The sequence below is a fragment of the Thermothelomyces heterothallicus genome (assembly GCF_042370625.1).
Source record: "Thermothelomyces heterothallicus CBS 202.75 unplaced genomic scaffold P884_scaffold_6, whole genome shotgun sequence".
NCBI classification, from domain to species: Eukaryota; Fungi; Ascomycota; class Sordariomycetes; order Sordariales; family Chaetomiaceae; genus Thermothelomyces; species Thermothelomyces heterothallicus.
Window position 1 is genome coordinate 143212 of NW_027192567.1, and position 25756 is coordinate 168967.

At 59.5% G+C, this 25756-nt stretch overlaps 8 protein-coding genes across 8 annotated transcripts; 4 read left to right on the forward strand and 4 right to left on the reverse strand.

Moving 5' to 3' along the window:
* Positions 1-147: 147 nt before the first annotated feature.
* P884DRAFT_195656 (TRAPP II complex) lies at positions 148-4698 on the reverse strand (the record flags this gene model as incomplete). The annotated part of the gene is made up of 2 exons (XM_069437924.1): positions 148-4469; positions 4533-4698. 2 exons carry the CDS (start codon positions 4696-4698, stop codon positions 148-150), a joined length of 4488 nt encoding a protein of 1495 aa, XP_069299104.1.
* Positions 4699-5282: 584 nt separating this feature from the next.
* Positions 5283-7420, reverse strand: P884DRAFT_219728 (uncharacterized protein). The gene is made up of 3 exons (XM_069439421.1): positions 6943-7420; positions 6440-6763; positions 5283-6313 (listed from the first exon to the last, which is right to left on the reverse strand). Exons 1-3 carry the CDS (start codon positions 7010-7012, stop codon positions 5574-5576), a joined length of 1134 nt encoding a protein of 377 aa, XP_069299105.1. The 5' UTR covers positions 7013-7420; the 3' UTR covers positions 5283-5573.
* P884DRAFT_110148 (uncharacterized protein) lies at positions 6771-7523 on the forward strand. The gene has a single exon (XM_069437075.1). It carries the CDS (start codon positions 7029-7031, stop codon positions 7410-7412), a length of 384 nt encoding a protein of 127 aa, XP_069299106.1. The 5' UTR covers positions 6771-7028; the 3' UTR covers positions 7413-7523.
* Positions 7524-8614: 1091 nt separating this feature from the next.
* P884DRAFT_239317 (pyridoxal phosphate-dependent transferase) lies at positions 8615-10453 on the forward strand (the record flags this gene model as incomplete). Its single annotated transcript, XM_069440132.1, has 3 exons — positions 8615-9892; positions 9981-10173; positions 10277-10453. Exons 1-3 carry the CDS (start codon positions 8979-8981, stop codon positions 10451-10453), a joined length of 1284 nt encoding a protein of 427 aa, XP_069299107.1. The 5' UTR covers positions 8615-8978.
* A 231-nt stretch (positions 10454-10684) lies between these two features.
* Positions 10685-13822, reverse strand: P884DRAFT_283571 (uncharacterized protein). Its single transcript, XM_069443671.1, has 7 exons — positions 12913-13822; positions 12588-12751; positions 12297-12449; positions 11997-12214; positions 11899-11931; positions 11674-11804; positions 10685-11567 (listed from the first exon to the last, which is right to left on the reverse strand). Exons 1-7 carry the CDS (start codon positions 13410-13412, stop codon positions 10751-10753), a joined length of 2016 nt encoding a protein of 671 aa, XP_069299108.1. The 5' UTR covers positions 13413-13822; the 3' UTR covers positions 10685-10750.
* An 811-nt stretch (positions 13823-14633) lies between these two features.
* On the reverse strand, positions 14634-20502 carry P884DRAFT_298085 (uncharacterized protein; the record flags this gene model as incomplete). The annotated part of the gene is made up of 3 exons (XM_069444572.1): positions 14634-14797; positions 14865-16712; positions 16785-20502. 3 exons carry the CDS (start codon positions 20500-20502, stop codon positions 14634-14636), a joined length of 5730 nt encoding a protein of 1909 aa, XP_069299109.1.
* A 1929-nt stretch (positions 20503-22431) lies between these two features.
* P884DRAFT_298086 (uncharacterized protein) lies at positions 22432-23005 on the forward strand (the record flags this gene model as incomplete). Its single annotated transcript, XM_069444573.1, has 3 exons — positions 22432-22458; positions 22531-22880; positions 22945-23005. 3 exons carry the CDS (start codon positions 22432-22434, stop codon positions 23003-23005), a joined length of 438 nt encoding a protein of 145 aa, XP_069299110.1.
* A 714-nt stretch (positions 23006-23719) lies between these two features.
* On the forward strand, positions 23720-25591 carry P884DRAFT_268127 (serine/threonine-protein phosphatase 5; the record flags this gene model as incomplete). Its single annotated transcript, XM_069442174.1, has 7 exons — positions 23720-23869; positions 23956-24036; positions 24105-24540; positions 24601-24844; positions 24905-25266; positions 25366-25490; positions 25553-25591. 7 exons carry the CDS (start codon positions 23720-23722, stop codon positions 25589-25591), a joined length of 1437 nt encoding a protein of 478 aa, XP_069299111.1.
* Positions 25592-25756: the final 165 nt, after the last annotated feature.

Sequence of the window (25756 nt, forward strand, 5' to 3'; positions counted from 1 at the left end):
AGAAGAGCTTGGCCAGCCAGGGGCAACCCTAACCCAATCTTGCGATTCGGAGGTATAGTTATTAGTTTCTTTGTTGGGATGCGTTCGGACCAAACCTCTTCAGAACTTTGGCGCGCGCCTCGTCAGAAAAACGAAACAATAGTTTTCCTACCTCTGCGGCGGATCCCTGACGACCAGCCTGCATCCCCTCCTGGCATGCCATATCCTCCGTTCCTTCTTGCCTAGCGCGGCGCCCAATATCATGGCCTGCGCCTCCGCCTCCGTCTTACCGACCACCCCTTTCCTCTCCCCTTGTTGGCCCGACTCCTCGTCTTTGCGCCTCGTCTCTTCCTCTGGATCCACCCACAGCCTGGCCTCCTCGACGCTGCCCAGGATCTCGAACTCCCCCCTGCAGAGCGCAGTGACCCCCATGCGGACCTCGGCGGTCCCGCCGTTCCCCTCGAGCAGCGGCAGCGCCTGCTGTAGGGTCCCGTTCCACACAAACTTGGCCATCTTGCGCGTGAAGTCGAGCGACACGTTGAACGGCCGGTGACACAGCACGGGCGTCAGCCGCAGCAGCGGGTACACCGGCCTGGCCGACCGGTTCGTGACGCGCACGCGCAGTTGTAGGAACTCGTCCACGTTGACTACGAACCTGCCGCTCTCTTCTCTTCGTCCTCCTCCTTCCTCCTCTCCTGCAGTGGCAGCAGGGACCCCTTCGACCGCGATCTCCACGTCGACCTCGTCCACCCGGACAGCCTCCACCATTCGGGCCGAGAAGCGCACGGCGCGGAGCTCGATCTCACCTTCCCTCCACCTCCCGGCTGCGCCGCCGCCGCCGCCGCCAGAAGGAGTCCGCCACCGCGCCCTCAGCGAGTCGAGTACCCGCTCGCGGTACCAAAATGCCTCGCGGCTGGCGCGCTCGACCTCTGGCGCGATCTTGGTGCTCACGACGAACTGGCGTTGGCGCGCCGGGTTGAGCGCGGGGATGAACGCGTGCGGGTCCTCGATGTAGACGCGCTGGATGGGCAGGATGACGCGCGCCGTGTGGCCCGGGAGGATGCTTTCTTCGACCTGGATCGTGTATTCCTTTGGTCCTCCTTGCCCTTCTTCTCGGGACGAGGATGACAAGGAGATGGTCATTTGGCCTGGCCAGGAGTTGCGCAAGTCGAGGAGGAGGAGGCAGTGCGTGTCGGCCGAGAGATGATCCGGAGGGGGTAATGGTGTTTTGTTCCTGTTATTATCATCGACGCTAGTAGTATTAATAGTTGTGTTGTTGGTTGTGGCGGTGCGGGACCAGAGCGATGCGGGAATGCTGCTGGTCAGGGGGAGGATGTCCGCCCGGGTGATCTCAATGCTAGCATTGACGGTGATTGTAAGCTCCATAGAGACCCGACGCGTGTAAAACTTCTCCCCCACCTCGTCGTGCGGCACACCGAGATACGCGTAGTCGACTTGGATGAGGCCGTGCGTGAGGCCGGGCCGGCCGAGCAGTTCAAAGTCGAATGTCGCTGTCTGCCCGGGCGCAATGAAGCGCTTGCTGTCGTCTCTGTTCCTGAGCCGGAGAGGCTGCTTCTTGGCGAGCACGAGCTCGTACTCGTAGAGTTCAGTAGCCGTGGCGTCGCGGTTGTTCAGCGCCAGTTGGAGTGGCTCCTGCGTCGAGTCTTTGAACGAGAAGAGGAGGAAGTCCACCGGCGTGGTGGCGGACAGGTTCTGCAAGGTGACGGAAAAAGACTGCCGCTCGCCTTCGAGTATCATGATCGAGGACTGCGGGAGAGTCGAAGACTTGACCACGACGATGGGCTGCGGTGCGATGACGTTGAGCTCGACGTGCGCCGGCTTGAGCCGCTGTATGGCAGGTGACACGGCCGCGGCATTCACGCCGAGGGCCCCGAGTCCTATCGCCTTGATCTTGACCGCGTCCTCGGGCGCCCAGGGGTCGGCAAAGACGGGAAACCTCCTCTCCCGGCATCCGCGGACCTTGATCACCGCGCCCGTGACTTTCACGGTCCCGGCCGCCTTTGGCGTGCCGGATATCCTCATAATCTGTGTCCGGTAGGGGCCGATAGTGGTGGTCTCGACGGCCGATTCAAACTCGGCTCCTTCGGCGTCGAGACGGATACTCTCCAGCTCGACCTCGACCTCGTATGGGTTCTGGAGGGTGAGCCTGAAGGTCGCCGGCTCGCCGGCCACCAGGGTACGGTCGACCGTCGCCGTGTCGGGACGCTTCAGGAACGGGTTGTAGATGAACGGATCGACGTCCTGGGAGCTCCGCGCTAACGCCGTGATGCCGGGAAGCACCGTCTTCGCGTGTGGGAAAGGCATCCTCGTCGGCGGCAGCGCCTCCAGGGAGATGCCGCGGACTAAGAATTCGTCCCAGTACTCGGCCTCCAGAGGGCCGATCCCCAGACGCTTGGACAAGTTCGACGTCTTGAGAATGTTGGTCACCAGCCGGACTTGCTCCTCCTTGGTTATCGAGGGGTAAGCGTTCTCTCTCCGCGGGCCCGGGGCGATGCCGCTACCGGCGGTCCGGAGCAGATCGCTCGAGTATTTCAACACGCCGGCGAAGTCCGGCAACGCCTCCGAGAAGTTGATGCAGGTCCGCAGGACATTGAGCTTGACGCTCGGCATGCCGAAGAACCTGGCGGCGGACTGTTTCCGGATCCTTGCCACGACCGCCTCGTCGGAGTGGTCCCCCTCGTCGCCCGACGTGTTTCCGCCGACGACGCCGTACGTCTTCATCAGGAGCCCCAGGAACGGGTCGATGCCGTGCTCGACATCGCCCTCGGCCAGCTCTAGCAAGCCGCCCGCCCCGTCCCGAGCGCTGGCGCCGTTGAGCCCGATGAGCCCGGCGGCGGGATGGATGCCGACATCGGCGGCGCCCCGCGTGCGCGCCTCGACCAGCCCGCCCACCGAGACCGAGACGAGCTCCCGGAGCACCATGGCCTTCTTCCGATGGAAACCCAAGTGGCCCAGCACGGACGCTATCCCGCTGAGGATCACCAGCCGGTCGACCGTGGTGAGCAGCTCGGCGGAGGAGGCGGGGAATGCTCGGAACAGCGTCGCGACGATCTGGGTCCGGGTGGGCTGGATGGTGAAGCGGGGCGACGTGGTCAAGGGTACCCTAGGGGGCACGCCAGAGACGATCATGTCCAGGGACTCGCGGCAGAGCTGGCCGTTTGTCGTGTGGATGGCCGCGGACATTTTGCAGAAGCGTATGATGGCCTCGGAAAGAGGCAGCGGTGGCAGGTGCTCGGCCGAGATCCTCGAGTACAAGCCGATGATGCGGTCGAGGAGTTCAGGCATGTGCATCTGCAGGTGCCTCAGCCATGGAGGCTGGTGGGGGTCCGCGATCTCGGCTTCCTCGAGTGCCATGGCGGCGCTCGTCCCCTTGTCGTGCGGCGGGAGCAGGATACTGGGGACGCGGAACTCGATGCCGGCCCAGCCGAGCAGCAGGAGGCTGACGAGAGTGAGCTCGAGGGCTTTGCCGTGCCAGACATGATCGTTCAACGACTTGGCGATCGTGGCACCCTCTGTGAGCTCCTTGAGCGCGTTGTTCCACAGGCCCGCCTGGAGATAGAGCGACCCGATCACGATCTGAATCCGTGACTTCCCTTTGTTCCTCCACCTGTCGTTGAGCCCCCCAGGACCGAACCCGTGGACGGGAACCCGATCTTGGTTCTGCGATCTGAAGCTCTCGCCCGCATCTGCGCGTGAGAGGCCGGCCTGCTCGGGGGGGCTGTTGGGTTCCATGGGTCCGATGATGTTCTCGAACGTAGAGGGCGGGGACGGGAGCGGCTTGTTGCTGCTCACGGGCGTGGAAGGGCGGGCGGGGCTCGAACCGGTCGAGTCCAGCGGCTGGCCCTTCGAGGAGACGGGAGGCATGGACATGCGCACATGGCCACGGTCGGGGAGACCGCCGGTCGAGCTGGAGCGGTTCGTCGGCAACGAAAACTGCGAGTTCCTCCTCGGAAGCGTACGCGCTTCGTCCTCGACGCCGGTCGGTCGGGTCGAGGGCTGCCCCGGCGAGTCGATGAAGGACATACCCTCGTAAGACTTGGCCAGGGTGGTCATCTCGGCCAGGATCAGGGCCGCGATGTCGCACATGACCGTCTTGATGGTGGTCCGCTTGAGCAGCTCGGCGGGCGGTATGGTAACGATGCCCTCGGGGATCGGCAGGGGATTCTCCTTGGTCGGCAGGTAGTCGAATATCAGCACCTGGTGGGCCAGAGCCCTGGGGTACTTGTCCCTCAAGCCCTCCAGGTCCTGGTAGAGCGTCCGTATGTTTGCCTCCTGGATGGTCCTGCCCCCGGAATTTCTCTTGCTGAAGACGGTCCTGGGGAGCTCGACGCCGTCGGCTATAGCAATTATGGCGAGCGGCTCGCGGAACAGCTCGAAGGGCGACAGGGAGAGGTGGGAGGCGGGCGGGTGGTGCATGATGAGGTCGTAGAACATGGCGCCGTCGGGGAACGCCAAGGGCGAGAACATGTCTGGACACGGCCCGGGTCAGCAAGGCGCCTGGGTCTCCGACGCTACGTATGGGCTCCTCTCACTCCTGTGCGGGCGGGCATCGGGCGTTACGTCCCGCAGGAAGACGACGCTCTCGGCATTGAGGCGGCCGACGAAAGCGGTGAAGCGCTCGTGCGTGATGTGGCCGATGGGCAGCACGAGTGCCTTGAGCTTCGCGGGGGCGACGGGCAGAAACGGGTCGACAGCCATTCTCGCGCCGCCGTCATTCCCGAGTTTTGCGCTTGCAAGCTTGTTGAGTTCAGGGTCGGGACATGTCGAGAACTAAGCGACCTTGGGGGACCGGAAGCTCTCGAGAGATTGCGCCGAAGCCGGGTTTCGCGCCAAAAACCGGGCGTTTGGGGCGCCGTCGCAGAACTCGGGGGGTGTTAGGTTGAAGGCGCCCGTCGTTTGTTGGATAGCACGCGGCGGTGATGTTCTTCTGTGCGCGCGGAGAACGGGATCTTCAAGAGTCACAATTGTTGGGATGGAGTTCGGGTCAATTTCCGTACTGAACTTCCATTGGGAAACCTTGGACGCGCCTGGGCCGAAACCAGAGGGGCTCCAGGGGCCCACGAGGCCCGAGCTTGGGCCGGGGTTGGGCGGGGCTAAGGAAGCTACGGCCGCTGCCATGGCATCTTCTCGTTGTTGAGTTAGCGGTATTCATTCCTACAAACTAATAGGTAGTGAAGGAGCGCCAGGAACTCTATGCTTATTTATCGAACCCCTCCACACCCTTTTTACAGGCTCGCGCCTGCAATGAACTTATTTTACACCGACTATGGATGTATGTATTTATATATATATGTATATAAAGGTGTGCATCCGGGCTTTCAAGCTCGAACAAAATGATTGCCAAGTGAGAAAACAGAATCTCCCTCCCTCTCTGGTGAATATGGCATGGCATGCAGAAGAAACATGGTATCAAAGTGTCGCCCAAGCCGTGCCCTTCCATCCGTCCAAAGCCCAATTTTACTTCCCGGTCCCCCAACGACCACCCTTTACAAGGGTTACTTACACACGTGGAACCCATCGATTTACCTTTGTCGCTCCCATCCTTGTATCACTCGGTGAATTGGCAGCCGACGTCACATCCCCGACCCGCTCCCCGACCCAGTCGCATCCACCTTCGACCTGGCCTGCTGTGCCTCGGCCTTGAGCTCGCTCTCAAAGATGTCCACGGCCAGGCTGGCCTCGACAAAATCCTCGAGCTCCTCCGTCACCGTCTTGAGCTTCTCCTTGACCGCCACGGCTCCCTCGAAGCCGACGATATGGCGGGCCGGGGGGTTCTCGTGACCCCCGATCGCCGTCAGGGCGTGGACCGTCTCCATGACCAGCTTGTCGTAGACGGCCGCGGGCAGGCGCGGGTAGCGGTACTGGATCTCGTCCTCGGACTGCTCGATGGCCGTGTCCGGGTTGGCGTTGAGCACGTTGGACAGCATCTCGCGCATGCTGGGGGCCGGGTTGACGTCGGCGTCGTAGTAGGGGAGCTGCGGGGCGAAGATGATCTTGTTGGTCAGGCTCTGGATCTCTTTGTTAGGCTGCACGATGGTGACCTTGATGTTGAAGGGAGCAATCTCGTAGGCCAGCGAGTCGCAGTAACCCTCGAGCGCCCAGGTGGCGGCCGAGTAAATGGGCATGCCGGGCGTCCCGATGTGGCCGCCGATGCTGGTCAGGATGATGATGTGGCCCGTGTGCTGGGCGCGGAACTGGGGGAGCGCGGCCTTGATGAAGTTGACCTGGGAAAAGAAGATGGTGTCGAATTGGTCGCGCACCAAGTTGCGCGTGGCCGGTGTGGCCGAGAGCTCCTCGACGGTTCCGATGACGGCTGTTCCGTTACGAACTCTCGAGTAAGCCCCTGTCTTCCCTCACGCGGCGCTTTTTTTTTTTTTTTTTTTTTTCCCCATTGAGATGGGGGTTGAGCAAACCGTCAGGCGGAGGTCTAGGCACTCACCCTCGAACCTGCAGCATAGCAATATGTCTATGCGACCAAAAACATGTACGGCCTCGGCGATGGCCGCGCCGCACTGTCCCATGGCGCGGGCATCGCAGCGGATGCCGCGGATGCGGTCCTTCCACCCTTCGCGGTCTTTGCGGTTGCTCTTGCACTCGTTGATGAGCTCGCGGAACTCGGCGCTCCGCTCTTCGTCCTCGATCTCGAGGGGCGGCAGACAAGCCACTACATAGTCACCGTGAGCCAGGAGCAGCCGGATCAGGCGGATGCTCAGCGGCGAGAGTGACGACGTGAGGAACCAGGTCCGCGGCGAGTTATGCGTTGCTGGATTGCCCATCAGTCATGCTCGGCTTCCAAGGGGGTTCATTCCGTCAAAAAAGAGCGGGAAGTGGGGTTTGCGCGTGCATGAGACGCAGGTGCGGATTCAGAGGCGGACGGGTACTCAGGGGTGCCACACGGGACAAGTCAAGGAAGAGAGACATGGGAAGGGGAAGGGTGCGTACGAAATGATGCTGCTGGCGTCGGATGTGTGTGTCGAGACGGCCCAGCTTCTGTTGTTTTCTTGTCGGCCATAGTGGTGGCCGGTTAGATGGGCAATCGTGTGAGAACGGCCGTCTTTCTCGCCCCCCTAATAATAATAAGGGCCGGACAAGGAGCGTTGTGGTGCGGGCACGTATGCGCCTATCGTGAGCTCGCTCCCGCTCCACACAAAGCTGTTTATTCCGTCATAGCAAAAGAGAGTCGAAACGGGAAAATTGTCAAAAGATTAGCTGCAGAATGGACAAAATCCGAGGCTGGAGGTACAGCGCGCGGTAACGGGTGCTCTCTGAGGACTAAATGCAATGTACGGACTAGTTCAGGTGTTGTCGAGCGAAAATGGACTGAATTAACGGAACCGCTGGGGTTGTTTGTCACTTATACGTCGTCGACCTTGCGACAGTGGTCCGCGATAGTCGGCATCCCTGCCCCTTAGCGTCCGTGACCTCCCCACCCCCCGGCCAGTGCTGTCGGGTTCCCGTTTCGGCGTTCGGAGAGGGCAATGGAGGTAACAACGGAGGATCCGATGTGATCGACGGGCCGCCCGTCTGAGCCCCGAACCCCGCCAAGATGCGCACCAGAGGCTATCACGCCCGGTTGGAGGGTCGGTCAGCCAGTTACCGGGGCTTGTAATCCCGTAGGGTAGTCTGTCTCCAGGTCAAGCTGCAGAGGGAAGATAGTACCGGTGACGCTCGCTACCGTTCATAGAGCGGGGCAGAGGGGAGCTTGCCGCCGGGTTATAGATTATCCCGCCACAACCATGGCGCAGAGCTGAATTTTCGTCCGGATCCAGGCCAACGGCAGCGAGTGCACCTCGGGAACAAAGACGAGACTGGTTGGTTTCTGGCACTCAAACCGTTGACAACTGGTCGTCTGTCATTGATCTGCTTCAGAAACAAATCGAAAGGCTCCTTATAAGACCAACCGATCCAGTACCCTCGGCCGTCAGATGTAACCGCCGAATACTTGGACATATACGGCGGTATAATCCGTACATACGGTCAACCTTGCGCTGCAATTCTTGCATTGTATTTGATGAGGCACCAGGTACCAGAAGAGATGCCAACTGCACACTTGAGAAGCAGCAACCTAGATTCCTGCCGCTCTGCAGGCACACACATGCAGTAGGGCAGTTCGAAAAGGAAAGTGTCAGAGGCCCTAGGGCAGGTAATTTTACGGAAAGCACACGAACCCCCACTCCCACCTCGCTTTCCAGGTTAACGTTGGTTATTGTATGTAAGGTATGTACTGTACAGTACGGATTACATACACACACCTCATACCTACAGGTACAGTACATAGGCAGTGTGCGTGAAGTTGCGGCAGGCGACGGGCTGTTAAGTAACCCCACAGCATCGCATAAAAGGCTTTGGGAAACCATGTTGTCTGTGGCCAGCCGACACCGGGGGAACGGGCCAGGCAGTTGGGCCGCAGAAGCCCGGTTTCACCAATTCCACCTGCTCCGAGTCGGACAACGGAGCGCGCATTGGACGGCACCCCAAACCTTGTGTATCTTGACACAGTTTGTGGCTGCTGGGCGAGGTTCGCAGCTCGAGTGTTTCGGCCAAGGCGGGGTCTCATTGCTCATGAGCGGAAAAAAAAAAAGGGAGATGCCCCGCTCCACGATATTTGAACACATCCTTACTTTGCATTTGTAGTACGATAACGTTACCGTGGAGCCGAGGGCTAGTTTAAGCGGTCGTCGAAGAGTCACTCAACAGATCAGTCAGACTACGACGCACATACTATACCTATGCACCTACTACCTGCTAGGTACATACACAACATTGACTCATCTTCTCCCTCCTTTCAACACATTTAAAACGCGGAGCTGGAGCTGTAGGTCTTAAACTCTCAAAGAAGACGAAAAAAAGACAACTGGAGAAAAAGAGGGGTTAAAAAAAGGAGAGAGAAAAAAAAGAAAGGTACATCAAAGAAAAAATATTCGAGGAAGGACAGAAGGTGGGAAGAGCCGAAAGAAGAAAAGAAAGAAAGAAAGAGAATGCCTACCCGAGCCGACATCACGTACTTTGGCGCCGGTCCGGCCGGGTTGCCCACCGACGTGCTCGAGACGGCCGCGCAGGCCCTAATCAACTATAACGACACGGGCCTGGGCATCGCCGAGCACAGTCACCGGTCTGAGCTGGCAGCCAACATCATCAACGAGGCCAAGGCCGACCTGGCCAACTACCTGGACATTCCGGCGGCCGACTACGAGGTGCTCTTCCTCCAGGCTGGCGGCACCGGCGAGTTCTCCGCCTCGGTCTACAACCTGGTGGGCGCCTGGGTTGCTCGCCAGCACGCCGCCGTGCTTAGCGAACTGGGGGCTGCCGCCGACGAGGCCGCCGTGGTCGCTGCCCTCCGCGAGCGGGTCGAGAGGGACCTCAAGCTCGACTACATCGTCACTGGCGGTTGGTCCCTCAAGGCCTACCAGGAAGCCGTGCGCCTGCTGGGGCCCGAGTACGTCAACCTGGCTGCGGACGCCCGCACCATCAACGACGGCAAGTTCGGCAAGATCCCCGACCAGAGCACCTGGAAGCTGAGCAAGGATGCCGCGCTGGTCTACTACTGCGACAACGAGACGGTCGACGGCGTCGAGTTCCCCGAGTTCCCCGCCGCCCTAGCCCCCAAGGCCGATGGCACCGGCCCCATCGTCGTGGCCGACATGTCGAGCAACATCCTCTCGAGGAGGGTGCCCGTCAGCAACTACTCGCTCTTGTTCTTCGGCGCCCAGAAGAACCTCGGCACCACCGGCGTGACCGTCGCCGTCCTCAGGAAGAGCTTGCTGCCCCCCGCGGTCACCCAGCCGAGCCCCGCGCTCATGCGGAAGCTCGGGCTGCCCATCCCGCCGATCGTGCTGCAGTACGAGACTGTCGCCAAGAACAACAGCTTGTACAACACGCTGAGCATCTTTGAGTGAGTGCTCCGCCTCGATCCATCCCCTCCCGGAGGAGCGAAAGCTTGGCGACGGACTGACTGACCCTGGCCCGGGGGGGCCCTCTAGTGTGTATATTGCCGGCCAGGTGCTGAAGAAGCTGCTGAAGACGTATCCCGACAAGGTCGCTGGCCAGCAGGCCGTGTCCGAAAAGAAGGCGAGCATCATCTACGCCGCTCTGGAGGCCCATCCAGAGGTGTACCGGATCGTGCCGGACAAGTCGGTCCGCTCGAGGATGAACATCTGCTTTCGCGTCACGAAGGTTGGTAACACGTTCAAATTTTTTTTTTTTTTTTTTTTTTTACATTATTATTACCCCTGGCTTTCTGGGCAAATGAGGATGCATCGCTGACACTTGGCCACAGAACGGAAACATTGATGAAGCCGAGAAGGCCTTCCTCAAGGAGGCCACGAGCCAAGGGTTGACCGGCCTCAAGGGACACCGCAGCGTTGGTGGCATCCGGGCTAGCAACTACAACTCGATTTCTCTGGAGGGAGCAGAGAAGCTGGCCAAATTCATCGATGAATTTGCTAAGGCATGAAAATCCGAACCTTTGAATCATTACAGTATCGGTCAACATTTTGTCGAGAAACGCGGAGGCATGGATCGGACGGCTTTGGTAGGCCTGGACTTTGGAAGGGGGGAAGGCGGAAAGGTGGACAATGTTTGGTCTTTTTCCATCTGTTTTCAACAAAGCGGACCACAGTTTCACACCCGCATTCAGACTCATTCAACGACGGGTTGGAATACAGCACGCCATACGTATTCGAACAGAAACGAGGAAGGGAAAAAAAAAAGAAACAAGAATGAGATATCTGTCTCACCAATCTACAATCCCTCACAGCCCTATTTCCTCCTTCAACCACGCGGGCACCTCGGGTACCTTGTCCCAGCCGCTCAGATACTCCTCCTTTTTGACCCCCTCGCCGCCGGGCTTCGCGTACACGGCCGTCAGGTACCAGACGCTCTCGCCCTTGCGGACGGTCCCCTGCAGTGTCGGGATGGTCGTCCGGCTCTCGACGAGGTTGGAGTTGGGGTCGGCGTTGACCAGGGTGGCGGTCCTGCGGCCGGCGGGGCCCTCGAGGGCGCGGACGCCGACGGCGCCCTTGGAGACGGCGAAGGCGCCGTCGGCGCCGTCGGCCCAGGCCTCGGGCGTCAGCAGGTCGTAGTTGCCCATGAGCCGCGGGCGGGTCCCCTCGCCGGCGGCCGGGTCCCAGGGCCCGAGGAGGCGGCCGTCGGCGGCGCGCGCGCTGCTGATGGCGAAGCCGCCGTCGGCCGTCAGCACCTCGCGCCCCTCGGCGCGGATGTGGTGGGCGCGCAGGTGCCAGTTGGGCGTCTCGGCGCGCGGCGGGATCAGGTACGTCTTGACGTGCACGTCGGCGAAGGGCGACCAGAGCGAGACGAGCACGGGCTCGCCCGCGCGCGTCTGCAGCGACGAGTCCGACACCCGCCGCGTCTTCCAGTACTCGCCCCCGTCGTCGGAGAAGCCGAGCTGCGACGCGAGCGCGTACTGCTCGAGCGTGAAGAGGCCCGGCGGCACCGAGTAGCCAAAGGCCGACGAGTAGGCGAACGCGCCGTACTTGGCGTGCGTGCCCTTCATAGGGTAGGAGCACGCCTGTCCGGAGGAGAGCAGCATGCAGTGCCCGCCCAGGTTGCTGTGGAGGAAAGAAGAAGAAAAAAAAAACAATCTGGTGTCAGATACCGCGGCGAAGGGGGGGAGAATTGAAAATGAATAAAATGAAGGAAAGGGGGAAAAGTTACCTCATGATGTGCCCTGGGTGCTTGAGTGCCTTGATCTTGGGAATCACGTCCCAGTGATTCTCTTCCTTGGACGTCCAGAAGGGGTGTGTCTCGGGCACGGCGAGGCAGATGAAGGCCAGGCAGGCCCAGTACTTTATTTATTTATTTATTTTTTTGCCCGCGTCAGCTACTTGCGCTAGGACATCCTGGGCCGTGACTTGGGTGGTTTGTTTGTTTGAAACTTACCGGGCTACCGGGACTGTTGTAGTTCTCGGCCATCTAGATTTCCCCGTCGTGAGTATCTTCATCGGATTCGTCCCGTGCGGAAGAAGAGAGCTACTTACATACATGTTTGGGTATGAGTACCCAATGGTCAGCGTGCCGCTGGAGCTCCAGATGTTGTGCTGGGTCTGCCACCACCTCAGATGGCGCATGACGATGCCCTTGACCATGCCCCAGGTCAGAGGGGCTGGCAGTTCCACGTCGGCGTATGCGAGGGCGCCCCAGAAAGAGACCATGGCGAACCGGTAGCCGACGCTGCGGCCGAAGGGGATGGCTCGTCCTGGCAGAGAAGTCAGCCCTCCTGACTCCCCTAGCTACCCTAGTTACGCTCTCTCTCGCTTGCTCGCGAAAAGCGGCCGTACCTTGTTCATCATAGTAGTGCGCCAGGTCAAGCGCCGCCATCTGAGCTCGCCTCCTGAACTCGGCTGCATTCTGTGGATCTTCCTCGCCGGCCAGCTTGGCGTAGAGCAGCTGGAGGAAGTGGATGGCAAAGCTGGACGAGTAGTAGTCCATCTCTGTTGAGGGTAGGTTCGTCAGCACACAAGCACATACCAATTTCGCCGACCTTTCCCGACGGTCGCGAGGAGGAAGGGAGGGAGGGAGACAGGGAGAGAGGGAGGGAGGGAGGGAGGGAGGGAGGGAGAGAGACGCACGATGGATCCCCTCGGGCCCGTCGTTCGACCAGCCGTCACCACGGTAAAAGGTGTCGAGATGCTTGATATCGGCATCCAGCCTCTCCTGGGAGAACTTGCCCCCGTTCTTTTTCAGCCCGAGATTCGCAAACACGCGGAACCACAACCAATTGGTGTTTGGCATACTGTCACCCTGTCAGCGAGCGCATTCTTGGGCTTTTTCTTTTGATCTGCCAGGGGAATAAAGGGAAAAAGGAAAAAAGGAAAAAAGGAAAAAAGGAAAAAAAAAAAAAAGAAAACAAAACACAAGGAAGGGAAAACAAAGGGAGCAAAAAAAGTCTCCTACTTCTTCTCATTGATGCTGTTGCCCAACCAGGCCTCCACGTTGGCCTTCTCGCGCTCGCTCAGGCCCTGCCAGATCTGGGGCGCGACGGCGAGGGCGAAGCCGATGGGGCACATCTCGACCATGCGCTGGTCGTTGTCGGCCGGGTAGCCCCAGTACTCGGCCGGGCGGTCCGGGTCGGTGCCGGCCCGGAGCCCGTCGATCCACCACTGGGTGCCGCGGTAGGTGCCGCCGCCGGCCAGCAGGCAGGCCAGCCCCCAGAGCGGGCGCGCGAACCCCTCGACCTCGGAGGCCGTCTGGTCGAAGCGCACGGCGGTCGCGCCCGGGCACCGCACCCGCGCCTTGCCCGGGGAGAAGAAGGGCTCGAGCGGGTCCAGGAGGGTGGCGAGGAGGGCCTGGACCGAGGCCCGGTCCGAGAGTCGGACGGACGAGAAGGGGTGCTGGCTGGAGTAGCCCAGAACGAGACCCTGGGAGGGCGGTTGCTGTTGAGAGGAGGAGGACATGGTTGATGTGGGTTAACTAGACGGGGTGGAGAGGATGGGCAAGTACACTAGGGGGAGGAGGAGAGGGAGGACGAGGACGAGGACGAGGACGAGGACGAGGAAGAGGGAGAGGTGGACGGAGGGGAGGTCTCAAAGTAAGATCCTCGAGGATCTCTTCAAATTCGAGGTTCTCGTGAGGTCGATGAGGGTGAAGGAGAAGAAGGAGAAGACGGAGGGCGAGCGGCGCGAAGTGAGGTAGGCCTCCTTTCTAAGAGCTACGTAGTTAAGCCCGGTTAGTAGTTAGTGAAATATACAATATAGGAGAAACGACCGCACAGGGTAGTTCAAAAGAATAAGAGAAAAAGAAGAAAAAAAAGAAATCAAATCCAGAGACGGATGATACGTCTTGTCTCCAATCTGGCCCCGTAAGTCCCTCGATATCACTCGACCCTCTCCGTGTCGTCGAGACTAAATACCAAGTAAGTCCGTACTATGTACATAGCATACATAGCCAGCCAATCCCATATTTCTCCGTCTCGCAGCGCGCCATTCCCGCACTTACACGGTCTTGGTGGAGCCACCAGATTGGAGAACCTCCACGGATGGAGGGGCCATGAGGGGTTGCCGTTCCTTTGGGGCCTGCCTGGTTCGGGCTCCTCCCCCCTCACTCTCTGGGTGGGGGGTGGGGGCACTGGGGTGTGATTTCCGCGGCTAATTGCAAATCCATGGCACTCGGCAGCGGGGCCCCTTCTCTCTTGTGCAGGAGACTGACGATCCGGGCTTTACCAAGCACACATGACGTTGGGAAAAAAAAAAAAAAAAAAAAAGAGGAAGCTGCTGTTAAATGTATTGTTATCCCCCCGAATAAACCCGGACATATCCGGGTTTACAAAAAGCATCCATCCGCAAGTGCTTCAGCGCATGCTCAAAAGGGGAAACCGTTCGACTGTTTAGTCGTGTTGTTACCTTGTTCACAACGGGAAACAACAACCTGAACCTGAGGTTGCCCCGTGACCGCAATGCAGCTCACAAGATAGGTAGGTACCCGATCGTGCTTCGGGACCTCGAGCATCACCAAAGTACTGCGTAGCGCGCTGTCTTGAGATCCAGATAGTAGCTCCCACTTGAGGCTCTATCTCCCCTCAGCCGAGCCAAACAAAGCCCACTCGCTGTCAAATAATGTGTATGTATGTATGTACCATCCAGTTTGTTGAGAACAGAGCCTAAGTAGACATTACGTACTTAATATGGCTCGGGTATCCATGCCTCCATCCATGCCTCCATCCATCCCTCCATCCATGTGTACGGTATCACCACTCTCTCCTTCTCCTTCTCCTTCTCCTTCTCCTTCTCCTCCTCCTCCTCCTCCTCCTCCTCCTCTTCCTCCTCCATCTTCTCCAACAGCGCTAAGCCATTTCACCACCTCCAACAAAACGACTTCCGCTACCGAACTCCACTCACTAACTAACTAACTCTCATTCGCGGCCTGCTCCGGCGCCTCCGGCTTTCCCGGCATCTCGATCCCCGCCGCAGCCACAGCGGCCGCCATCTCTTGCGGTCCCGGCGTGGGCGGCACCTCCTCGTCCGCCTTGCCGCCGTAGCCGTCCACGACCGATCCTTCCCGGCTCAGGCTCGCCCCGCCGCCGCCGCCGCCGCCGCCGTCGCCGTTGCTCGCGCTCGACTGCGCCATCTCGCGCCTGCGCCTCCGCATCCGCCGCTCCTCGTCCGCCGTCTGCCGCCGCGACCGCCGCAGCGTCTCCCGCTTCTCCGCGCTGCCCGCGTCGTCCGCCCCGTCACGCATGCCCTGCAGCAGCAGTGCCGCGCGCTGTGCCACGTCGTCTTCGTCTCCCACTCTTCCTCCTCCTCCTCCTCCTCCTTCTCCTCCCGATGCCGATGCCGTTGCCGTTGCCGTTGCCGTTGCCGTTTCCGTTGCAGCCCCGCCTCTCTCCGCGGTTGGCGTGCCATCGCCGTCGGTAGGCTGGCCGCCCGTGGCGGAGTTGACAGCGTCGGACTTGGTCGCCTTGTTGGGGTCGTCGTTTTCGTCGGCGGCTTGCCCGGAGGCTGCCGAACCGGCGTCGTTCTGGGTGGTTGCTGAGGGATTCGCGTCGAGACCCGCGAGCTGGGCGATGTCCGGCATCTTCTGCCCGGACGCGACGCGTACTTGATGGCGATCCTTGAGGCGCGCGCGGCGGCGCCTGTCTCGCTGGTCTCTTGCCTGCGGCGCCGCCGCCCGGAGCTTCTCGAGCAGGCTGTCCATCGCCCCGGTGCTGGTCGGCGAGGCCGGGTTGTTCTCCGAGGACGCCTGGGCGGCCTTCAGCGCGTTCTTGCGCTTCATGGACGCCTCGTTCTTGCGCCGCTGTTCCTCGAGCTGCGAGTTCTTGACGTACGATTTCTTCCACTCGGTGATGAAGTGCGCCAGCTTGGCGAAGAAGTCCCGCCGCGCGTTCTCGTCGGTCGGGTCCTCGCCGTAGAAGATCATGATGTCGTTGTACGTCCGCACCATCTCCTCCAGGTAGACCTGCATCTGCTCGGCCTTGCGCCGCGCGTCCTTCATGCAACGCCCGACGATCTGCAGGACCCGATCCTGCGGGTGGAACTTCTTGGGATCCGAAAGGCTGCCCGAGTCGAGAGCCCTCTGCACGTTGTTGATGTTGTCGATGTACTTCTTCGCGTCGGCCTGCAGCTGGTCGATGTTGATCTTCTGCGCCGTCAACACGCCCGCAATGTCCTCGGTGAAGTTTTCCCACTCCGGATACTGGTTCCGGACAATGCGCTCGACAAGGTCGGCCAGCGTCGACTGGTTCTTGTCGTCCTTGACCATGCCCAACCTGGCGAGCGACGACAGCTTGAAACCGCGCGCCTGCTTGTTCGGGTCGTTCATGTAGTTACCGATATCCAGAATGAGGCCGAGAACGTTCATCAACGACACCGAGTCCCTCAGCGACTCCGAGACCGCGACGACCTGGCGCATCTTTTCCGTGATCTCGTCATACTCGGATTCGAAGCTCCGCGTCAACGAAAGGGCCCTCATCCGGCTCTTCCAGTAATGGTGCAGCTCAAACGCCGTCTGCAGGTAGATCTGATCTTGCCTGGTGAGCTCGGCCGGGTCCTGCTCTCTGTTCTCCTTGTTCGCCTCCGGGCCGGTCCAGTCCTTGCTGTATGGTGCGAGCTGCTTCGAGATGTTGTCGGGGATGTTGCAGAGATCGTCCTTCTGCAGAAAGTCCATGACTACGGGGTTATCAAGCACTTCGCTGTCGCAGTGGATGATCATCTGAACAATCTTCTCGACAGAATACTGCGAGAATTTGGCAAAGGCGATTTCTGTCCAACGTTAGCTGCACGCCCGTGTGTTGTTGTCTCTCCGTCGGTTCCAACGTTCCGGTTTCGGCTTACCATATGCTTTCCGCAGATCGTTCGAGATGATCTGCTTCTTATCGTCCTTCTTCCCCGCCCCGTGGCCGATCTGCTTGGTCTCCTTTGCCATAAACAACTTCTCGACTTCGTCAAGGATGCCTTTCCGGCTGAGTTCGAGGTACTTCTCTTCTCTCTCTTCCGCAGATGGCGTGTGGGCGGCCCAGTGAGTCGTGAGCGGCGAGTCCACCTTCTCCCAGTGGAACGCCTTGAGTTTCTTCTTAGGCCGAACAATCGACAAACCGAGGGACGGCGTAGGTGTGAGGTTGTCCTGCCGGGACAGGAAGTGACCTGACATTGCGCCCGGCACGGGCATCGGAGGAGGCGGTGGGGGAGGCACGCCTCTGGCACCGGGCAGAGGAGGCGGCGGCGGCGGCGGCGGCGGCGGCGGCCCACCGCCCACTGGAGGAGGTGCGCCGGGGACTTTGCCGGGCATTGGAGGAGGAGGGGGGGGAGGAGGGGGAGGAGGAGCACCGGCCATAGGGGGTGGTGCGCCCGGGATCTTGCCGGGCAAGGGAGGCGGCGGTGGGGGAGGGGGACCGCCCCCAATCCCAGGAGCCGGGGGAGGCGCACCGGGGATTTGGCCAGGCAGAGGGGGGGGAGGGGGAGATGGAGGAGGAGGACCCCCAGAGACCGGGGCGGCAGCCGGCGGGGTGGTGTCGGTGACTTCGATCTTGGGAGGCTCGATGTCGCTGGGAGTGAGGGGAGATTGCGACTCCAGACTCGGGTGAGATGGGCCGGTCGTGACGCCGTCCCCGTCCTCTGAATCGCTGCCGTCGACTTTCTTGACTCTGTCCTGGAGCTCGTTGAACATGCCGGCCGCGGCCTTCTTTGGGTCCACAACCGGGCGCTTGAACTCGACCAGCCGCGGCTTCTCGTAGATGACGTCCTCCTCCTCTCCATCCTCTTTCTCGGCGACATCGTCGACCTCTTCCACGACGTCCCCGATCGGTTCCCGACGGGCGCCAACAGGTTTCCTGGGGATGCGGATCGATCTTTTGACACTTCCGAGCATGCTGTTGGCAAAATCCCTTGGCGGGCTGCCCGCGCCGGGCTCCGAACTCCCGTAGCCATCCATCTCTTCCCGCAGCGCCCGCAGCTTGTCGGAGGGACTGATGGTTGCGCCCCAAACCTTGCCTTCGAGCTTGTAGATCGTCTTTTGTCGCTCGATCTGCATCTGGAGGCGTTCCATGAGCTTCTCCCGGTCCAGGATGCCCTGCATGCGAGCGGGATCGCCACTGCCTAGCTTCGTCCCCATGGCGGCGTTGGATGCTGCGACGTCCTGGGCGTCGCGGAGCATGAGGTACAGTTCGCGCGTCTCGAGCTCATATCGCTGTGCTTCCTTGGCCCTGAGCGTCTGGAGATTCTCCAGCTCGGCTTTCAGTCCTTCGGCCTGTCTCCTTTGTGCTTCGATGAACCTGGCCTGCTCGTCGATTTGCTTTTGGAGTTTGGCAACCAGCCCGTCGGCGCCCATGGCCAGCTTCTCCCTCAGCTCGTCCCTCTCTGCCATCGCCGCCTCGGCGATGCGCCGCGTCTCGGTGGCTTCCTCAAAGGCCTGGCGGGCTTCCGAGTCGGTGTGCAACTTATCGAGCAGGCTCTGGACGGTAAAGTTGAGACTCTGCTTGAAGTCCATGTCCGGCAAGCGCCGGTCCATGGCGACGTAGCTCAGCATCGAATCGACGAGCTGGAACATGCGGAGACGTTCCTCGCTGTCATTATCCCGGATGAGGAGCAGATGCTGCAGGGCAGATATAAAGTAGTCTTGGGTTTTGGTGCCCTTCAGCCGCTGCTGGATCGCATCTACAATCTGGACGGGGTCATTGAGGTCTCTAACCTCTCCTTCTACGCTGTCCTTGATGCTGCTGTTCTCCCTCTCCAGCATGTCCTCGTAGTCGATGGCCTCGTTGGTCCGGAAGCGCTCGATCTGCTTGTCGATCAACTCATACTGGAACGCCTCCATCTTGTTCAGCATGCGCTTGATGCCGCAGGCCGTGAACTGGGCCCGTATATGGACGCGCATCTGGAGGTCTTTCTCGGCGGCATCGATCATCATGTTGACCAGGATGAGGGTGGCCACGACATATTCCATCAGCAGGTTCTCCATGCCGATACCCCCGCTGCGCATCTCCTCGCTCGCGCCCACGAGACTGCCCATCTTTCCGCGGCCGTCAATGGTGACCTCGACGAGGCGCATCCAGGCGTCGAAACGGCCGTTCTCTCCCTGCTGGTTCTTGGCGACGTCCATGGCCTCGATCACCTTCAGGTGGCCCTTGCCTTCATCCCAGTGGCAGAGGAAGGTCAGGACTTCGCTGACGAGCTTTCTCGTCGTGATGCGGGGAGAGATGAGAGACGTGGCCAGGGCGACGAGGACCGGCTGGTGAGCCAGCGCGTCGTCCGCGCCGAACTTGTTGTTCATCAGGGCCTTCAGGCACTTGACGATGTCGTACTCCCGGTCGAGGTTCTTCTCCCCGCCCTTGGACGAGTCCAGCCCCGGGCCCATGCCCGTCTTGCGGTTGATCTTCATGAGGACGTTGGTCAGAGCCACCTGGCCCTGGCACTCGATGAACCGCCTCACCCAGCCGATCTGTTGCGTCCGCAGGTTGACCTCCAGACTGCCAAAGCCCTTGCTGTCGAGCGAGTTCTCCATGACCTTGCGTACATACCATTCGGGGCTGCCCTCCTCGTCGGGCGCCTGGGCGAGGTCGACATTGCTGTATTGGCCGATCCTGGCGGTCTGCCTGCGCTTTTGCTCCCCCTGCCACTCGGTAAGGCGGTCTTGATAGATCAGGGTCCATTTCTTCTCCGGCGGATAGGCAGTCATCTGGCGCTTGGCTTGGTCGGGAAGGTTGTGCCACCCGCGTTTCTGCATGAGCGCCAGAAACATCTGCTCGATGACGTTGTCGTCGTCCGGTTTCGGAAAGTAAAATCCCTCGCTCGTCTGGTATCCGGAAGGAAACTTGGCTAGGCGGTTCTCCCTGGGCGAGTGCGGGGACAGATAGGAAGATTGGGACGAGACACTAGGCAGTGCTACTCTGGATGAGCGATGGCCGGCAACCTGGTCGTGATAGGATGCTGCATTACCTGACGTGATGCTCGACGTGTCGCCCGAACTGCGTCCTCCGGACGGCGTATATGAGTTATAGCGAGAGTTGTAAGACCCCGCCAGGCTGCCCTCTCTCGGCGGGCCCCATTGTTGATACTGGGCCTGGCGCCCGGTAGTAGCCATTGTGATGTTGGCTGCGGCGGGCGGCGGCGGCGGGCGGGGCCCGGAAGGGTAGGGACTCGTGGGACGCACGGTCGACGGATCAAAGGAGGGGTATTGGTGAAAATCGGTCGTCGCCTTGTTTAGCTGGTGTGGTAGCGGCTCTCTTCGACCCGGCATCTGGTCGGGCTGGGGTGGGTAGTCGACAGGTAGCGGCGAGCGCCCGTCCGCGCCGACGGTGTCGTACGGGATGGTCGTCATGACGCCGGCCGTCATGTTGATGCCGGACCCGGCGGAGCTGGGGCGGTCCAGCGATACAACCGAAGAGTCTCGCTTATGGCGCGAGTGGCGCGAATTCACGGAGCCCGAGTCGGTGTCGGCGGACAGATGTCGACCGTCCTCGCCCGCGCTCCGTTTGTCGGCTTTGTTCTTGGACCTGTGGAAGAATGAGGAGGCCTTCCCGCCTGCGGAGGCGCGGGACTTGTCGTAGGAAGACATGGTGTCGGCGGGATCTCGTGAAACAACAGCGGCTTCTTTGTGGACAGGCAGGGAGCCGCCCGTGTTTGGTTTCGCGGCAGCAGCCTCTCACAACACACGGCCGTCAATCAATGTGTGCGGTAAGTGTGAGCCGACTTGCGAGGTAGTAGTAGTGATATGTGGCCGTCAATGGACTCTGCGTCTCAGAACCAGGGCGCATTGCATCATCTTCTTGGGCAAGAAGCCAGGGTGTGGAGGTGTGTCGTCGCAGCGCAAGGGAAGGGGGGGGTTTTGCTCCTGTGCATGAACCGAGAATGGTTAAGTTAGCATGAGGACGAGGGTCGTAGCAGATAGATACTGGAAGTACATAAAGCGGAAAGGCCGACTGGAACTGGATTTCTGACATACGGGCTGCGGATATCCGGCTCTCGCGGCGGGATCGTCGACCAGTTGTGGCCGGATGGGGGGGTCGGCAAAGGCGCCGTCTTCAATCGCGTCGTTCGGGCCAGCCAAGCGAAAATTGGCCGACGCTGGGCTGTTTTCTGTCACAATGACGGCTTGGCTCAAGCTGCTTTGCGAGTAAGGAGCGCAGGAACCGAAGAGACACGAAGAGAACGAGTGTTGTGCTGTAATCCGTACAGTACGCCGTCGACGTCGAAAAGGAACGAGTTAGAATGTCCCCGCTAACGCCGCGACGATCTTCCGACCGAGTAAATGAATGCGGTGCCGGGTATCCCCTTGTGAACTGTCCCGGCCATACGACTGCGAGATGGCAGAATCGAATCAACAAGGGAGTCGCAAAAGGGGGGGGGGGGGGGTGGGCGCGCCGTGGTCTGAAACGGGCCTAGCTTGGATCAGCCCCCTGGGTTCTTCACCGCGCGACGCAGGCAGGTGAGCAGGGGCAAGCCGCGGTCTGTGGCCTGTGCTCTGCCGTTCTGATCCCGGCTGCACTCAAAACCCCGCATTCTCCAGGGTCCGACCCGACCAGATCGAGGTACAAAGTACACATTAGTTATCCCATGCAACTTCAGGTTGAGAGTCGCATCTCCTTTTTATGTTCGTTGTTCAACGCACTCAGAAGTAGAGCAGAATGTAAAGTTTATCTAATCGGTACACCGTTAAGCATGTGAAGAACACGCAGCCTTTCGTGGCGAATTGCCCTACGGAGTACGGGTTACGGCTAATCCAACCAGCCATCGCCCACCTTCAACAAGCCCCTGCTGTCGGTGATTATTTTTGGCTCTGTGTGCTCTTCTGTTTGACGGCCAGTCGGAAGAAACTTCCCAAAACCGCCGCGAAGAGGTCGAAGGGCCTTACCCCGAGCAACGGGCGCGGAGAGGCTCATAGCACATCCAGGAAGGCACAAAGCCAGATCATCGATCACTCGAGCTCGGCGCAGGGAGGAAACTATGTGTACGGAATATACTCCGTAGAAATAAATAATCCGTACAATAATCTTTCTGGCCAGCCTGGCCGACGCCGCTTATGTAATCCATACCAAGTACGGAATACAGTACACTCCGGATGTAATCCGTACAGTGGTTGTACGGGACGGGCCTGCTGGGAAAAGCGGGATGCCAAGGAAGTCCACATGGCATTCAACCCGATGTAAGGAGTGCCAAGCAACGCGACCCGACAATTGCATTGCATGACCGCGTCGTCAGCTTGCATGCAGTCCCGAGCCACCTCGGCTGAAACTCTAAACGCTGAGGATCTTCAACACCATTGTTGGTGTCGATTCGAGGACAGTCCGTAGCTCCAATCAGGAGTGGTGTTGTCCAGCGGCTGCGGCGGCGGCGACGACGACGACGACGACGACGAACACGACGCACGAACACCCGTCTCCGCATCTCGCTGACGAGCTGTCGAGGATATCAATACGGGGCAGAAACGTTAAACCGCACCCCCCTTCCCCCCTGCTCCCGCACTCTTGCCAAGCAGGAGGCGACAATGGGATCAACGTTTGCGGCCATAAAGGTGAGTGTTCCGTTGCCCCCGAGAGGCCAGTTCACTTCCCGTCTTCTCGCGTCGTTCTGACCCTTTTTCTAGACCCTGATCGTTCCGGCGATCATCTCACTCATCCTCTTCCTCGTCACAACCTTCGTCCTCGTTCCCCTTTGGCAACGCTATCGAAATCGATATAGCCAGTACCTCCCGCTCGAGACGATCTCGAACCAGACATTGTCCCTCCGCGCGAGGCTGCACGGCGTTGTAGTTCGCTTCCTGGCACAGTCCGCTTGGCGAGCTAGGGCCTCGAATCGCGTTACGGTGGCTGATCGGAGCTCATTCGATTCGGATGATGGAGAGGAGCTGGACGACGTAGACGAGAGCGCTGCCAGGAGGACATTGAATCAGCAACGTGGCAATGGCATTGACAGCACGACACGGCTGAGCAGAGAGTCAGTTTTCGATGGCATAGTCCCTCAGCCGCTTACGGAATCCCAACGCTAACAAACAAAACAGCTTAGAAGTAGGGTTCATGGATGATAGTGATGACGAGACCGAAAGAAATAGGGGCCGATAGACGGCATGCTAGCATGGCAGTTTGATTTATGGCGCCCTCTCTCGACGAGGGAAGGTTTTTCCTCTTGGACCAAGTTGGGACCGACTACAAGTGATTACGGCTCACGACATGCAACTATCTCCTACTCTGTCGCATTCGTCTTTCTGCCAGACCCGTTCAAGAGCACCTCCCATGTGTTTTTGACGACAAAACCTGGCATTACCGCAAGTACATGCACGACACCCCTTTAAAAAACCATCCAGCAAACCTCCCTTATTCTGCTTGCACGTGGCACTACCTCACTTTATCCACCTCGTTGGGAATCTGAAAGGTCGTGGTGCGGACACGAACCCGTGCTAGCAGGCATCGAGATATCGGAGCGCCGCCGAGAGTGGCCCCGGCTACGCTAACGCATATATGCATGCGGAGTCTTGGATGCCTTTATCAGAAACAAGCACCCCTACCCTGCAAACTTAAGCCAAGACTTATTCTAAGTTTGGCCTCCGGTTAGCGCAACGCCAGTCAGCCCGCAGAACTCGACGGAACTCGGTTGTGCTATCTCGGATCCCGGCTTCATCAGTGCGCTTGCCACACAACTGACGTCGAAATCGTGCCCTTCTCCCGCCCCCGATCCTTAACCTGACCGGTAGGCCCGTCTAATACTATTAATCTTGGAGCGCAAACCGAGACCTACATGTTCCCACAGCGAAGGTAGCATCTGCGCAGAATCCAATCATGACGACCCCAGAGGAGAGGGCTATAGAGCTCAAGAACCAAGGCAATAAAGCGTTTGCCGCCCACGACTGGCCGACCGCGATTGAGTTCTACACCCGCGCTATCGAGCTGAACGACAAGGAGCCGACCTTTTGGTCCAACAGATCCCAGGTTCGCATCCAAACCCTTTGCGGCCGACCTCTTGTCAGCCAGCGGTCCTTGGTCGGGTCGACTGATTGTGTCTTTTCCGCGAGCAGGCATACCTGAAAACGGAAGCGTACGGTTTCGCGATCAGAGATGCCACAAAGGCGATCGAGCTTAACCCGAGCTTCGTCAAGGTGCGCGACCTCCCAAGGCCAGCCCCCCCACACCACCGCGCGAGGCTGACGGGTTCTTCTCGCGCCAGGCCTATTACCGGAGAGCGACAGCGTACGCCGCCATCCTGAAGCCCAAGGACGCCGTCAGGGACTTCAAGACATGCGTCAAGATCGACCCGGGCAACAAGGACGCCAAGCTCAAGCTGGTGGAGTGCGAAAAGATCGTGCGGCAGCTTGCCTTCTTCGCGGCCATCGAGGTCGGGGACGAGCCATCGGCGGCAGAGGGGCTTGACGTGGATGCGATCGTGGTGGAGCCCTCATATGACGGGGTCCGGTTAGAAGGGGAGATGACGCAGGAGTTCATCGACGACATGACCGAGAGGTTCAAGAACGGCAAGACAATACACAAGAAATACGTCTACCAGATCATTCTGGCAGTCAAGAAGATTGTATATGACGAGCCCACCATGGTCGAGGTCGACATCCCCGAGGGCGTGGAACTCACCGTCTGCGGTGACACTCACGGTGCGTCTACTTGGCCCCGCTGCTGCCCGGGCACTGCTGATGTACTAAACAAACCGATAGGACAATACTTTGACCTCATGGAGCTGTTCAGGTTAAACGGCACTCCGAGCGAGAAGCACTGGTATCTGTTCAATGGCGATTTTGTGGATAGAGGCTCCTGGTCGACCGAGATTGCGCTGCTGCTCTACGCCAACAAGTGGTTGCGGCCGAATTGCTTCTTCATCAACCGCGGCAACCACGAGACAGATGACATGAATAAGGTGTATGGCTTTGAGGGCGAGTGCAAGGCCAAGTATAACGAGCGGTAAGCCATCCCGGACTTGTTCTCCCGGAGCCTCCTATGTGTGCTAATATCGAGCATCAGCATCTTCAAGTTGTTCTCGGAGAGCTTTTCGGCCTTGCCCTTGGCAACTTTGATCGGCAAGAAGTACTTCGTGCTACACGGCGGTCTCTTCTCGGACGACAACGTGACCTTAGATGATATCCGGAAGTTTGATAGGCATAAGCAACGGCAGCCTGGTCAGTCTGGCCTCATGATGGAAATGCTGTGGACAGATCCGCAGAGTGAGCCTGGCAGAGGGCCCAGCAAACGCGGCGTGGGCATGCAGTTCGGCCCCGATGTCACAAAGCGGTTCTGCGAGAAGAACGGCCTGGAGGCGATCATCCGTAGTCACGAGGTCAGGATGGCGGGCTACGAGAAGGAACACGACGGGAAATGCATCACTGGTGAGTTTTGTCCCCACGGCGCAACTCTCCTCTCCCCTCCCCTCCCCTCTTTTTTTTTTTTTTTTTTTTTTAGCAGACAATCCTGACGGATGGCCTCAGTCTTCTCAGCGCCCAAGTATTGCGACATGACGGAGAACAGGGGAGCATACATCAACATCGGCCCGGACTACAAGCTCAGGTTTTCGCAGTTCGACGCCGTTCCCCACCCCAACATCCGGCCCATGGTAAGCATTTTTTTTTTTCAACAACCAAGCATCTTTCAATCACCCTGCTAACGTGATACTAGGCTTATGCTCAAAACTCTATCATGTCGGCGCTGATGTGAAGGCATTGCTAAATCTTCCGGGAAAGAACCCCGCAAGATCTGGATATATCACTGCATATAATGCAGTGCATAGAGATTGTCCGAGAAGGGAGGCCCGGGGGGTGGGGTTGGGGTTGGGTTTGTGATGGTGTTTCCGGACGGCATAGTGCCGACAACTGTGCCTGA

Excerpts from the sequence above, each read along its gene's own strand:
- P884DRAFT_219728 (XM_069439421.1), bottom strand. The coding sequence starts at position 7,012 with ATGGCCGACAAGAAAACAACAGAAGCTGGGCCGTCTCGACACACACAT. Across the intron at positions 6,764-6,942 it reads GACGCCAGCAGCATCATTTC|CAACGCATAACTCGCCGCGG; the intron begins GTACGCACCCTT and ends TGGGCAATCCAG. Across the intron at positions 6,314-6,439 it reads GCTATGCTGCAGGTTCGAGG|CCGTCATCGGAACCGTCGAG; the intron begins GTGAGTGCCTAG and ends GTAACGGAACAG.
- P884DRAFT_110148 (XM_069437075.1), top strand. The coding sequence starts at position 7,029 with ATGGGCAATCGTGTGAGAACGGCCGTCTTTCTCGCCCCCCTAATAATA.
- P884DRAFT_283571 (XM_069443671.1), bottom strand. The coding sequence starts at position 13,412 with ATGTCCTCCTCCTCTCAACAGCAACCGCCCTCCCAGGGTCTCGTTCTG. Across the intron at positions 12,752-12,912 it reads AACAGCATCAATGAGAAGAA|TATGCCAAACACCAATTGGT; the intron begins GTAGGAGACTTT and ends ACAGGGTGACAG. Across the intron at positions 11,932-11,996 it reads ACTCATACCCAAACATGTAT|ATGGCCGAGAACTACAACAG; the intron begins GTAAGTAGCTCT and ends GGGGAAATCTAG.